General features: G+C 44.5%; 1 protein-coding gene across 4 annotated transcripts in view; it reads left to right on the top strand.

Annotated features, from left to right (window-relative positions):
* The window catches only part of LOC110494325 (zinc finger protein 385A), a 77,218-nt gene extending 66,533 nt beyond the window's left edge, over positions 1 to 10,685 (top strand). For 2 of the 4 annotated variants that reach the window (XM_021569285.3, XM_036950410.2), the window contains exons 4-8: positions 2,237 to 2,396; positions 2,981 to 3,310; positions 8,660 to 8,847; positions 9,032 to 9,118; positions 9,295 to 10,685. In XM_021569285.3, the coding sequence (XP_021424960.3) occupies positions 2,237 to 2,396; positions 2,981 to 3,310; positions 8,660 to 8,847; positions 9,032 to 9,118; positions 9,295 to 9,567 (1,038 nt within the window). In that variant the 3' untranslated portion in view covers positions 9,568 to 10,685. The remainder of the gene's footprint in view (positions 1 to 2,236; positions 2,397 to 2,980; positions 3,311 to 8,659; positions 8,848 to 9,031; positions 9,119 to 9,294) is intronic. The other 2 variants (XM_021569286.3, XM_090205727.1) reach the window with 1 other exon arrangement.
* The last annotated feature ends 4,672 nt before the right edge of the window (positions 10,686 to 15,357 follow it).

Here is a 15,357-nt window from a genome sequence, read left to right as displayed (position 1 = left end):
TCTCAGAGGTCCGTTAAAAGGGCAGAGAGCATCATGAAGAACAAGGAACACACCAGGCAGGTCCGAGATACTGTTGTGAAGAAGTTTAAAGCCGGATTTGGATACAAAAAGATTTCCCAAGCTTTAAACATCCCAAGGAGCACTGTGCAAGCGATAATATTGAAATGGAAGGAGTATCAGACCACTGCAAATCTACCAAGACCTGGCCGTCCCTCTAAACTTTCCTCATACAAGGAGAAGACTGATCAGAGATGCAGCCAAGAGGCCCATGATCACTCTGGATGAACTGCAGAGATCTACAGCTGAGGTGGGAGACTCTGTCCATAGGACAACAATCAGTCATATATTGCACAAATCTGGCCTTTATGGAAGAGTGGCAAGAAGAAAGCAATTTCTTAAAGATATCCATAAAAAGTGTTGTTTAAAGTTTGCCACAAGCCACCTGGGAGACACACCAAACATGTGGAAGAAGGTGCTCTGGTCAGATGAAACAAAAATTGAACTTTTTGGCAACAATGCAAAACGTTATGTTTGGCGTAAAAGCAACACAGCTGAACACACCATACCCACTGTCAAACATAGTGGTGGCAGCATCATGGTTTGGGCCTGCTTTTCTTCAGCAGGGACAGGGAAGATGGTTAAAATTGATGGGAAGATGGATGGAGCCAAATACAGGACCATTCTGGAAGAAAACCTGATGGAGTCTGCAAAAGACCTGAGACTGGGACGGAGATTTGTCTTCCAACAAGACAATGATCCAAAACATAAAGCAAAATCTACAATGGAATGGTTCAAAAATAAACATATCCAGGTGTTAGAATGGCCAAGTCAAAGTCCAGACCTGAATCCAATCAAGAATCTGTGGAATGAACTGAAAACTGCTGTTCACAAATGCTCTCCATCCAACCTCACTGAGCTCGAGCTGTTTTGCAAGGAGGAATGGGAAAAAATGTCAGTCTCTCGATGTGCAAAACTGATAGAGACATACCCCAAGCGACTTACAGCTGTAATCGCAGCAAAAGGTGGCGCTACAAAGTATTAACTTAAGGGGGCTGAATAATTTTGCACGCCCAATTTTTCAGTTTTTGAATTGTTAAAAAAGTTTTAAATATCCAATAAATGTCGTTCCACTTCATGATTGTGTCCCACTTGTTGTTGATTCTTCCCAAAAAATACAGTTTTATATCTTTATGTCTGAAGCCTGAAATGTGGCAAAAGGTCGCAAAGTTCAAGGGGGCCGAATACTTTCGCAAGGCACTGTATTTTAGAATAAGGCTGTAATGTGGAAAAAGTCAAGGGGTCTGAATACTTTCCGAAGGCACTGTATATTTTGGGTTCTGATGGGTTTTGACAGTTGAACTAAGCTTGAGTTACAATAAGTTACATTATTCTAGAATCAATGGTTACATATGCTTAATTTATAACTCAAAAAATGAGCAACTGTAGATTGCCCCTTCATAACATTCTAATCTAACATGTTGATTGTACATTTGTTTTATAGAACATTGAAATAGTTCTCACATTGACGACAAACTACAGAGAGTGTGTGCTGCTCAGCTGCTGTGCTATTTTGTTTTGAGGGAGGACAGTTATAAAAACTTCAGCTCTAATGACAGCGACAGGCAGAGCAGACATTGGGGATATCAGTGATAAAGGAATGGCAGATAAAGGCATAATTGATCTGCTGAACTGCTGAAGAGTGCTCTAGCCAGGCAGCCAGCCAGCCAGCCACAGGGACAGGAAGATACAGAGTAGGGACAGGCAGGTACGGAGCAGGGACAGCACAGGGCTTATGTGACAGCCTAAAGCCATCTATTGAGAGATGTCCAGTCAACACTGTGGCTAGAGTTTACTCCACTGACATCACTGGGTCTCAATAAATAAGCCTGTGGGTGACAGATATTGTACTAAACAGTAAAATAGGGCTTAGGACACAACCACAGTGTGAAAATGACAGCAAGGGTGTGAGTGGTGTCCCATAGCCATGCTAAGGCTGCTATTGGGGTGAGCGAATTATGTCACCTGTTACAGATTGGGTATCATTTGTTCCCCAATATACACAGATATCAGATTAGCATTTTGCTCAGGTATTTGGCCTCAGCATCAGAGAGGCAAGTTCAAGCTTCTCAGCTACAGTATATGAATTTGCTATGAAGTGTATGAACATTAGTACCTACTGTATGTGGATTATGATGTGAAATATCATGCCATCTCCTCCCCCTTGTTCTATTCTCAGAGCCAGGCAGAGGCCCACTATAAGGGGAACCGGCACGCTCGGAGGGTAAAGGGCATCGAGACCTCCAAGACTCGCCCCAAGGAGGGTGACAAGCCGGCCGCTCCCCCCACTCCACCAGGCCCCTCACCATCCAGCCCAGACCCTGACACCAGCAAACAGGGTGCGTGTGCTCTATATCGCACACGCATGCACATGTGTGCATGTGTGTGCGTTTGTATGTTTGTGTGTGCGTGTGTATATGTGTCTGTCTGTCTGTCTGTGTGTTAACCCACACAGAGACATAACCGAAACACACACACAGCTGTTTAGTCAGAAGTCTGGCGTGAAACAGAATAGAGTGTTACAGGTGGATGCTAAGAGACGCTTCTGTCATAAATGACAAGGATCAGGTTCCCAGGTATCATTCCTTCAAATAGCAGGCCAGATGACCCTGTGCTACACACAGTGGTTAACCTACAGTAACATTAAAAGTACTGTGCTGTACTACTGACCTTCTTTTCACTCTCTCCAACCTGAATAACCTGACATGACCCATGTGTCTCCCCCTACCCTGACTCACTCCAGATGGGGGAGACAGATGTGGGGCCCCCTGGGGCAGAGTTTTGACCCAGTAGGGTCAGACAAACTACTATACTGGTGCTGCAGGAGCAGGACCACCATTATCGTCCTCGTCATATTATTATCTGGTGTGATCTACATAATATGGTTGAAAACATTTACTATTACTATCTGTTCTGTTCACAGGTGATTCCCAGCCCCACCCACATTCAAACAGCTCACCCATGACACCCAGCCCCATGTCTGTGCCAGACACCCCGGACACCCCCATGCAGTTCCCTGTGTGCCCACTCCTGCCCCCTCTGAGTACGCCCATGTCTACCACCTCCACCCCCTCCCCGGCCCTTGGTCCCCCCCAGGTGGACACCCCCATGGTGGGCCCCCATGACACAGCATCCCCAGCCCCCAGCCCCTCTTCAGGGGAGTCTGAGGAGGACAAAGCCAAGAAGATGCTCTACTGCTCACTGTGCAAAGTGGCCGTCAACTCCCTCTCTCAGCTAGAGGCGCACAATAAAGGTAAGGCTCATTCCATCAAGAGAACTGATAACGCAATGTGTAATAAAGTGTTGTCATTGAGAGTTCTGGCCTAGATAGATATTGCCATCTCGGAGGGAAAACTGTTTCCTATTGTGAAACAGATTATCCCGACAGTATTCCTGTAGGAAATTCTATATTTTCAGCAAGCTCAAATTTAGCCACACAAAGTGATACTTGAGCATTTACAAACACAACATTGTATGTGTCTTCTAAACACCCTGATCTCTGAAATTGCCTCATAAAACTGCCAGCTTACCAGAATATGGCTGTTATGTTTAAGGATGAACAGTTCATAAAACTTTATGTACACAGAGTCAAATAACTAGTTACACATGTAGTCATTTGGGCTTTCCCTATGTTATGTAAACACACTGGGGAGATTCCACATTTGTAGAAGTGTGAGCCCAGCTAACAATTCTAGGGAGAGAAAACATTTTTATAATGTTACCCGTAATGTTCACTTGGTAGAGCACGGTGCTTGCAATGCCAGGGTTGTGGGTTTGATTCCCAAGGGGGATCAGTATGAAATGTATGCACTCACTACTGTAAGTCGCTCTGGATAAGAGCGTATGTAAAAATGTAATTTTCCCTTAGTGTTTGAGTGTCCAGTTCTCTGTTAGTTAGACCATTCTAGCATTCTGAAAACATTTTTAGCATGTTTTGGTGAACAAAGTCAAGCAGAACGTATCTAGAACATAGTTAAAAGGTTATCAGATTATACAATATTAATGTTATAGACCTGTTTCATGGGAATGTTTCAAGAACATTCCTATTTCCAGTTTTCTTAGGGTTGGGAGAATATTCCATCAATGTCACATCAAACATACACAGGGGCCCAGGTTTGCAGGGCAGACAGAAGTTGGCTTCACCTTCTTTTCTTTCGCATGTCACACTTCTGCCGCATGGAGGCAACTGTGGGGGTGAACAACTCCTTGCGTGTCACAGGGGCATACAGGAGGTCAGCTTTTTCTTTGCCTGTTAAGCTTGACAAGTCAAGTGCCCTTTCTTCCACCACCACTAGGCTCCTGGCGCGACCACAGCCTCGGATGGCATCACGTGAGGCCCGTAGGTTTAGATCCATAATCATGCATAGTACTGTATCTCATCCCAACCGTCCTGATTCAGGGTCCCCAATCCTCCAGTAACTTTGCCTGGTAAACCAACAATAAAGTGGTCATGTTAAGTGCTGTGATTGATAAGGCCGAGGCTTTGTACTTCCTATGGAAAATGGAGGCAGAAAAACATTCAGTCCAGGGAGGGAAGTGCCCGTACTGCTAGCAGCGCCTCATGTGGGGTGGAGATGGTCAGCCAGTGACGGCTCCACCATGAGAAGGTTGCAAAACCCAGATTCTTCCAGATTGTCATTGCTCGGGAAGCCCCTAGCCAGGATATTGCTGGTAAGGGGCTTATCCCATTATCTCTCTGAGGCCATTTGTGACTGTGGGAATGAGCTGCTTAGAGGGGGATATGCTGGATGGGAGTCTTTTCCCATCATATAAGCCCCACAAAGGAGCTTGCCCGTCTATATCAAGTCTGGCCACGGCTCGCTTGCAAACGTTGGGGAGGCCATACTCCAAAAGGAATTAATCAGCTCCCCCATCTTGGGGGCGGAATCTTGGGGGGGGGGGGGGGGGGGGGGGGCTGTTCATCTCCGTCTCAAAGTCGAGGAGACCCATGAAATGAATCCCAATGTCGTCCTCGTTATCCCCTAGTTCATATTCCCTCAACGCTTAGTCGTCAGTCAGACAGTGAGGGGAGGGAATCGAGGCTATCCATAACCTCGCCCCAGCTGGGGTCAGTAGTGGGGGTTGAGCCGCTTGTTGTAAAAACAACATGTAAACTCTGGCCTTTAGTTAGGCGTTAGCTAGCTAGTAGAGACTAAAGCTAGCTGGGATGTGTGGGAACACTACAGCCGTGAGGATAGTGGTGTGTTAGCTAGCTAGCAGCTACACCTGCTAAGGCAAGCTGTAGCTAGCCCCGTGTGGCAGTTAAGACTTTGGGAAGGTGTTTCTAGTTAATACCAACAAGTAAGTGAAGGTTTGAACTAGATGAGAGAAAAGTGATAGCAATAGTACTGTGTTGCAGGTTATAATTCTGGTGTGGTTGGCAGCCCTTTTAGCAAGCTACCCAGGTTAGCTTAAGCGTTGGGACGAGAGCTAGCCCTTTGTTAGGGTGGTTAGCTTGCTTTGCAGCTAGTTAGCCAGGTTAGCTTAAGCCTTGTGGCGGGAACAAGCCCTTTGTGTGGTTAGCTAGCTTTGCAACTAGTTAGCCAATTTAGCAAAAAGCTTACAGTGTGTGCTAACTTAGGCAGCCGAAGCCTTGCGACGAGGGCTAACCGAGCCTCGATAACTAGCCATGTGGAGCTAGCTTGGCGGAATTCTACTCGAAACGAAAACCTTTCGGTCGGTACTCAACTATCAACAGGAGCTGAAGTTCTACGTTTGGCAATGTAAACCTCACGTTCTGAGAACATTAAGTAGGAAACCAAGAATTTAGTCAAGCTGAAGAGAGCTTATTGTGACTGCAATCACTTCCGCAATGAAGAGTGGCGAAAATGACCAGTTGGTGGGCGGTGGCTCGCTTTATGGAGGAGAGGGGCTCATCTCATTCACCACTTGACCTGTCTGTCTCCAACAGATGGTGTGTGATTGGTTAATTTGAGCCTGTTGACAGGCCCAGGCATATCCCAAAGTGAGACATCAAAACTAGTTTTTAAAATATAACCATGTTCTGGTGATGGGCGTATACTCTATATATACAGAAGTATGTGGACACCCCTTCAAATTAGTGGATTCAGCTATTTCAGCCATACCCGTGGCTGACAGGTGTATAACATCGAGCATGCAGTCTGACTAACGTTGGCAGTAGAATGACTTGTACTGAAGTGCTCAGTGACTTTCAATGTGGCACCATCATAGGATGCCACCTTTCCAACAAGTCAGTTCATAAAATGTCTGCCCTGCTAGAGCTGCCCCGGACAACTGTAAGTGCTGTTATTGTGAAGTGGAAAAGGCTAGGAGCAACAACGGCTCAGCCGTAAAGTGGTAGACCACACAAGCTCATAGAACGGGACAGCCGAGCACTGAACTGTGTAACGAGTAAAAATCACCTGTCCTCGGTTGTAACACTCACTATCAGCTTCCAAACTGCCTCTGGAAACAACGTCAGCACAATAACTGTATGTCGGGAGCTTCATGAAATGGGTTTCCTTGGTCGATCAGCCACACACAAGCCTAAGATCACCATGCGCAATGCCAAGTGTCGGCTGGAGTGGTATAAAGCTCGCCACAATTGGACTCTGGAGCAGTGGAAACGTGTTCTCTGGAGTGATGAATCACACTTCACCATCTGGCAATCCGACGGACAAATCTGGGTTTGGCGGATGCCAGGAGAACGCTACCTGCCCCAATGCATAGTGCCAACTGTAAAGTTTGGCGGAGGAGAAATAATGGTCTAGGGCTGTTTTTTATGTTTCGGGCTAGGCCCCTTAGTTTGAGTGAAGGGAAATCTTAATGCTACATCATACAATGACATGACATTCTAGACTAATCTGTGCTTCCAACTTTGGGGAAACAGTTTGAGGAAGGCCCTTTCCTGTTTCAGCATGACAATGCCTCTGTGCACAAAGTGAGGTCCATACAGAAATGGTTTGTCGAGATTGGTGTGGTAGAACTTGACTAGCCTGCATAGAGCCCTGATCTCAACCCCATTGAACACCTTTGGGATGAATTGGAACGCTGACTACGAGCCAGGCCTAATCGCCCAATATCAGTGCCCGACCGCACTAATGCTCTTGTGTCTGAATGGATTTAAGTCCCGCCGCAATCTTCCAACATCTAGTGGAAAGCCTTCCCAGAAGAGTGAAGGCTGTTATAGCAGCAAAGGGGGACCAACTCCATATTAATGCCCATGATTTTGGAATGAGATGTTCGACGAGCAGGTGTCCACATTCTTTTGGTCTTGTCATGTACATCAGGAAAGAAACAGTATAGCAGGGGGGAGGATGAAGAGAGGAAAGGAGAGTAGAATTGGGTGAGAAGAAGTATTTAACTGGACTGAGAAAGAAGAGATGTTCATTTTTTTAAAGAGACAAAAGGGGGTGAACAGGGAGTGAATGTGAAATGACAGTGAACAATAGAAATGGGGGGAATGGTTTTGTGCTCCATGACCAGATAGCATAGAGGAGGATATTGGCTACCAAAACTGCTGAATAATCCTGAACATTTTGGGCTGTGTCACTACAGCACACTTTCTGACTCAATATACTTCGGCCTTATTATGGCCAATTACAATGTGATCTTGTTCACTGCAAATAACCTGGGGACTAGGTTAATTACAATGTGATCTTGTTCACCCCAAATAACCTGGGGACTAGGTTAATTACAATGTGATCTTGTTCACCCCAAATAACCTGGGGACTAGGTTAATTGCAATGTGATCTTGTTCACCCCAAATAACCTAGGGACTAGGTTAATTACAATGTGATCTTGTTCACCCCAAATAACCTGGGGACTAGGTTAATTACAATGTGATCTTGTTCACCTCAAATAACCTGGGGACTAGGTTAATTACAATGTGATCTTGTTCACCCCAAATAACCTGGGGACTAGGTTAATTACAATGTGATCTTGTTCACCCCAAATAACCTGGGGACTAGGTTAATTACAATGTGATCTTGTTCACCCCAAATAACCTGGGGACTAGGTTAATTACAATGTGATCTTGTTCACCCCAAATAACCTGGGGACTAGGTTAATTACAATGTGATCTTGTTCACCCCAAATAACCTGGGGACTAGGTTAATTACAATGTGATCTTGTTCACCCCAAATAACCTGGGGACTAGGTTAATTACAATGTGATCTTGTTCACCCCAAATAACCTGGGGACTAGGTTAATAACAATGTGATCTTGTTCACCCCAAATAACCTGGGGACTAGGTTAATTACAATGATAGCCACAAACAAATGATGGTTTAGGGAACATACAAATACGAATATGCGACCTTAAAAAGAACACCCAAAAAATAACTAAATTCTCACCTGGCTGCTGGGTGACCTAGTGCGGCTGAACGCTCCTGTCCTTTGTCGGCAGGTGTGAAATCTCATTTTTGGCCTAAATAGTTCAAAGGTCAGGGTAGCTTATTCCATATTACAATCATTCAGTCCCCTAATTTCTTAATAGTACAAAAAATACATAAAATATCAACGTTTTGATATTAACAAGAACATCATGAAATGTGAGCCTGAATTAGACTACTCTCCGATGGCATCTATAGGATATTAACTTACAAAATGTACAAACAAAGCACTCTCTCCATGGGTGACAGGTACCAAACACAAAACCATCCTGGAGGCAAGGAGTGGGCTGGGCCCCATCAAGGCGTACCCTCGGCTGGGCCCTAACCCCAGCCCTGAGCAGGCAGGGGGGCTGCCCTCGGACCCCAACACTCAGGAACGCACCTTCCACTGTGAGATCTGCAACGTGAGGGTGAATTCTGAGCTGCAGCTCAAACAGGTGAGTGAGTGACCACCATGACCACTGCTCCAGAGTGAAGTTTCCCCTAGGTACAGATCTAGGATCAGCTGCCCCTCCCCAAATCCAAACCTTAACAATTAGTGGAGAAAATGCTAAACTGACTACAGTTCAGCATCTAGAGGCAACTTTACACCTATACTTTTCATCTTCTCTTGTTCTCCAGCATATATCCAGTCGAAGGCATCGGGATGGAGTCGCTGGGAAGCCAAATCCCCTCCTCAGCCGGCACAAGAAGCGTACAGACTTTGTGGTAATGATCCAACTCTTTTTGTAGGCTATAGCAATACTTTCAATGCCTTTAATCATTAATTCATAATTAAGTAATTTAGCTCTGGATTGCCAAATAGACAGCATACCCTTTCTCTGCCTCTTCTTTCTCATTTCTCATTCTGACCTTTACACTGTTTCTCTCTCTGGATCTCACAGTCTTCTTTGACCTTCTCTAAGGACCTTCCAAAAACTCTGGGCCATGGACTGTTTCCCAACCCCCTGGCTGTTGCTGCGGCGATGGCAGCCGCTGCCTCCTCAAATCAGCTGGCTCAGCTGCGTGCCCCTGGTCCTATTTCTCACCCTCAGAACTACCACCCCCACCACCACCTCCTACAGAGCACACTACAGGGCACGCACCTCAGCCTCTTACGGCCCGCCCCTGGGCCTATGCGCACCACCCATGGGCCAATCCTCTTCTCCCCTTATTGACGGTGGTGGGACGGGGGCCAATCAGGAAGAAGCACACTGTGAAGTAAACAGGGAAAACCATTGATAGATAATCATCAGATGTTAAAACTGAAACATTTGACGGAGGAAAGACTATGCCTGTCCCTCTCCACCTTTCTTCATTCGACAACTTCCAAAGCAAAGAATTGACGGCTTGCAGTCGTTTTAAAGAGGAAGGATGCATGACAGACTCAGATGGACTTTCTGTACATGCTCTCCCTCCTTCAATCCTCCTCCCACATTTAGTTGACTCTGAGATACGTATAGCAAAAAAAAATGTATAGGTCAAACTATACAAACTATGGCTGACTCAGTAAACTGAGCTCTGTTCTGTTTCCTGTTTCCAGCACATCTCTGTAGTTTTGGTTCAGTGCTCACCCACCCAAAGCCATCTGCTATATAAGTCCATAATATAAATAAAAAGCACACTAGGTTAGACACAGTAGCTGCCTCTGCTCTTAGTAATGTTTCATAATTCATAGTACAGTAGAACCAATAGTGCATTACTGCAAACCCCTGTTGGGGTGTTCAATAACCAAACCCCTGTTGGGGTGTTCAATAATCAAAGTGCAGTACCTACCTACCCCACTCTGTAGTTCCAGGTTCTAGATTAGGTGCCTGCTCTGCAGATCAAGGCACAAGGTACTGTATGTTTCCAGGTACTAGATATATGTTGTGGATGATAGATGTTAGTCTATATATCCTCTGTTGTCAGATCAGGTGAGAGAGAGAGAAAGAAAGAAGGCTTCTAAACCCCACTGTGATTCAATTGAGAAATGTGTAGTGAATGCATCAAGATTGAGGGAAATGTTTTTAAGAAATCACAATAAGAAATTTGAATAATGAATGCAGTTAAAATGGACTTAAACCATTTAACTGTTGTTTTCCTGGCAGACCTCCACTTTCAGTCTTATTGTCAGAAGACAGAGGGAACGGGAAAGTGGGACATTGTTATGTGGCTGAATCAAATCACATTCAATTTTATTTGTCACATGCGCCGAATACAACTTGTGTAGACTTTACCGTGAAATGCTTGCGTACGAGCCCTTCCCAACAATGCAGAGTTTCAAAATAAAATAGTAACAAAAGAAGAAGAAAAATTCACAATAATTAATACAGTAAGTACCAGATCAATATGCAGAGGTACGAGGTATTTGAGGTAGATACAGTGCATTCAGAAAGCATTCAGACCCCATCACTTATTCCACATGTTGTTACGTTACAGCCTTATTCTAAAATTCATAAAATAAAACATAAAATACTCCATAATGACAAAGCATTTTTTTAATTTTTTTTTTGAAATTTCAATTGTATTACAAATAAAAAACAAATGCCTTATTTACAGTTGAAGTCAAAAGTTTACATACACCTTATCCAAATACATTTAAACTCAGTTTTTCACAATTCCTGATATTTAATCCTAGTAAATATTCCCCGCCTTAGGTCAGTTAGGACCACCACCTTATTTTAAGAATGTGAAATGTCAGAATAATAGTAGAGAGAATTATTTATTTAAACTTTTATTTCTTTCATCACATCCTCAGTGGGTCAGAAGTTTACATACACTCAATTAGTATTTGGTAGCACTGCCTTTAAATTGTTTAACTTGGGTCAATTTTTCAGGTAGCCTTCCACAAGCTTCCCACAATAAGTTGGCTGAATTCTGGCCCATTCCTCCTGACAGAGTTGGTGTAACTAAGACAGGTTTGTAGGCCTCCTTGCTCGCACACACTTTTTCAGTTCTGCCCACAAATGTTTCATAGGATGAGGTCAGGGCTTTGTGATGGCCACTCCAATACCATGACTTTGTTGTCCTTAAGCCATTTTGCCAAAACTTTGGAAGTATGCTTGGGGTCATTGTCCATTTGGAAGACTAATTTGTGACCAAGCTTTAACTTCCTGACTGATGTCTTGAGATGTTGCTTCAATATATCCACATAATTTTACCATGATGCCATCTATTTTGTGAAGTCCACCAGTCCCTCCTGCAGCAAAGCACCCCCACAACATAATGCTGCCACCCCGTAATTCACGGTTGGGATGGTGTTCTTCGGCTTGCAAGCTCCCCCTTTTTCCTCCAAACATAACGATGGTCATTATGGCCAAATTGTTCTATTTTGGTTTCATCAGACCAGAGGACATTTCTCTAAAGAGTACGATCTTTGTCCCCTTGTGCAGCTGCAAACCGTAGTCTGTCTTTTTTTATAGCGGTTTTGAAGCAGTGGCTTCTTCCTTGCTGAGCGGCCTTTCAGGTTATGTCGATGTAGGACTCATTTTTCAAGCTGTTTAAAGGCACAGTCAACTTAGTTTACAGTCGTGGCCAAAAGTTTTGAGAATGACACAAACATTCATTTCCAAAAAGTTTGCTGCTTCAGTGTCTTTAGATATTTTTGTCAGATGTTACTATGGAATACTGAAGTATAATTACAAGCTTGACCTTGTGAAGATTGACCACAAGTTCTCAATGGGATTAAGGTCTGGGGAGTTTCCTGGCCATGGACCCAAAATATCAATGTTTTGTTCCACGAGCCACTTAGTTATCACTTTTGCCTTTTGGCAAGGTGCTCCATCATGCTAGAAAAGGCATTGTTCGTCACCAAACTGTTACTGGATGGTTGGGAGAAGTTGCTCTCGGAGGATGTGTTGGTACCATTCTTTATTCATGACTGTGTTCTTAGGCAAAATTGTGAGTGAGCCCACTCCCTTGGCTGAGAAGCAATCCCACACATGAATGGTCTCAGGATGCTTTACTGTTGGCAATGCACAGGACTGATGGTAGCGCTCACCTTGTCTTCTCCAGACAAGCTTTTTTCCGGATGCCCCAAACAATCGGAAAGGGGATTCATCAGAGAAAATTACTTTACCCCAGTTCTCAGCAGTCCAATCCCTGTACCTTTTGCAGAATATCAGTCTGTCCCTGATGTTTTTCCTGGAGAGAAGTGGCTTTTTTGTTGCCCTTCTTGACACCAGGCCATCCTCCAAAAATCTTCGCCTCACTGTGCGTGCAGATGCACTCACACCTGCTTGCTGCCATTCCTGAGCAAGCTCTGTACTGGTGGTGCCCCAATCCCGCAGCTGAATCATCTTTAGGAGACGGTCCTGGCGCTTGGTGGACTTTCTTGGGCACCCTGAAGCCTTCTTCACAACAATTGAATCGCTCTCCTTGAAGTTCTTGATTATCCAATAAATGGTTGATTTAGGTGCAATCTTACTGGCAGCAATATCCTTGCCTGTGAAGCCCTTTTTGTGTAAAGCAATGATGACGGCACGTGTTTCCTTGCAGGTAACCATGGTTGACAGAGGAAGAACAATGATTCATAGCACCACCCTCCTTTTGAAGCTTCCAGTCTGTTATTCAAACTCAATCAGCATGACAGAGTGATCTCCAGCCTTGTCCTCGTCAACACTCACACCTGTGTTAACGAGATAATCACTGACATGTTGTCAGCTGGTCCTTTTATGGCTGAAATGCAGTGGAAATGTTTTTGGGGGATTCAGTTCATTTGCATGGCAAAGAGGGACTTTGCAATTAATTGCAATTCATCTGATCACTATTCCTAACATTCTGGAGCATATGCAAATTGCCATCATACAAGCTGAGGCAGCAGACTTTGTTAAAATTAATATTTGTGTGTCCTACTATGTCCTACAAAGTATAATTTGTTTACAAGGAATTTGTGGAGTGGTTGAAAAAAACTTCAGACTTCACCTGTACATACGCATTCAGACCCTATGCTATGAGGCTCGGAATTGAGCTCAGGTGCATCTTGTTTCCATTGATCATCCTTGAGCTGTTTCTACAAGGTGATTTGAGTCCAGCTGTGGTAAATGCAATTGATTGGATATGATTTGGAAAGGCACACACCTGTCTATATAAGGTCCTACAGTTGACAGTGCATGTCAGAGCAAAAATCAAGCCACGAGGTCGAAGGAATTGTCCGTAGAGCGCCGAGACAGGATTATGTCAAGGCACCTATCTGGGGAAGGGTAACAAAACATTTACGCAGCATTGAAGGTCTCCAACAACACAGTGGCTTCCATCATTCTTAAATGGAAAAAGTTTGGAACCACCAAGACTCTTCCTAGAGCTGGCCGCCCCAGGCGCATGCACGCTGGCACGGTCGCCATGTGTAAGCTTCCAGGTTAAGCGGGCATTGTGTCAATAGGCAGTACGGCTTGGTTGGGTCGTGTTTCGGAGGACGCATGGCTCTCGACCTTCGCCTCTCCCGTATCCGTACGGGAGTTGCAGAGATGAGACAAGACTGTAACTACCAATTGGATACCATGAAATTGGGGAGAAAAAAAAGGGGTAAAAGTTTTTTAAAAAATTATATTTTAAAAAGATTTTAAAAAGAACTGAGCAATCTGGCGGAAAAGGTCCTTGGTCAAGGAGGTAAGATTCTCTGGTCTGATGAATCCAACTCTTTGGGCTGAATACCAAGCGTCACGTCTGGAAAAAACCTACGGTGAAGCAAGGTGGTGGCAGCATCATGCTGTGAGGATGTTTTTCAGCAGCAGGGACTGTCAGGATTGAGGGAAAGACGAATGGAGAAAAGTACAGAGAGATCCTTGATGAAAACCTGCTCCAGAGCACCCAGGACCTCAAACTAGTGCAAAGCTTCCCCTTTGAACAAGACAATGACCCTAAGCACACAGCCAAGACAGTGCAGGAGTGGCTTCGGGACAAGTCTCTGAATGTCCTTGAATGGCCCAGCCAGAGCCCGGAATTGAACTCGATCAAACATCTCTGGAGAGACCTGAAAATAGCTGTGCAGCAATGCTCCCCATTCAACCTGACAGAGCTTGAGAGGATCTGCAGAGAAGAATGGGAGAAACCCCCCAAATACAGGTGTGCCAAGCTTGTAGCGACATACCCAAGACTCGAGGCTGTAATCGCTGCCAAAGGTGTTTCAACAAGGTACTGAATAAAAGGTCTGAATACTTATGTAAATGGGATATTTCCTGGGGGGGGGGGGGGGGGGGGGGGGTTTAAAAGCCTGCTTTTGATTTGACATTATTGGGTATTGTGTGCAGGAAAAAAAACTATTTAATCCGTTTTGAGAATAAGCCTGTAACCTAACAAACTGTGGAAAAAGCCAAGGGGTCTGAATACTTTCCGAATGCACTGTATGTACATGAAGGCAGGCTATAGTGACTAGGCATGAGGATAGATAATAGTAAGAGTAAAATAAAGAACAGAGTATCAGCAGAAAATTATGAGTGTAAAACTTTGTGAGTGTGCGCGTGTATGTGTGTTTGTGCTGTGTGTATGTAGTGTATGCGAATGTATGTGAGTCCCTCTTAAGAGACTGGCCAATTTGGAACTGTTACAAGGAGTCAATTGGTTCGTTTGAGCATTCCTCCAGTTTCTGCCCTTATCTTATTCATTTGTATGGCTGTTGTCTAATTATTGTGTCTGTGTGTGTCTTTCTGTGATTGTGCGTGTGTATATTCTGGATATAGATAGAGACCGATCAAGGGCATTATGCCTCAATGGTGACCACTTTCATTCAAACTGGAAGCGACATAACGAGACTGCTAATTTCTGAACCTTTACCGGAAACTTTAGGATGACTGCACAGTCCCAACACAGTGTGGTATGTGTGTCTTAAATTCATTGTTTCTACACTGTGAACAACAGGGGAAGCCTTAGAGATATCTGATGGCGGCAGGCTCTTCCACTGAGAACACAATGGAAGTGGGATTTCCCTTCCCGGGATGCTTCCTGGCCTCCAATATTCTGTCAGCTGAGTGTGGTGTGAGTGAGAGAGA

The sequence above is a fragment of the Oncorhynchus mykiss genome, chromosome 17 (assembly GCF_057628025.1).
Source record: "Oncorhynchus mykiss isolate SJ-2025 chromosome 17, ASM5762802v1, whole genome shotgun sequence".
NCBI classification, from domain to species: Eukaryota; Metazoa; Chordata; class Actinopteri; order Salmoniformes; family Salmonidae; genus Oncorhynchus; species Oncorhynchus mykiss.
The sequence above is the reverse complement of the archived record's forward strand: the minus strand, read 5'-3'. Positions and strand labels throughout refer to the sequence as shown.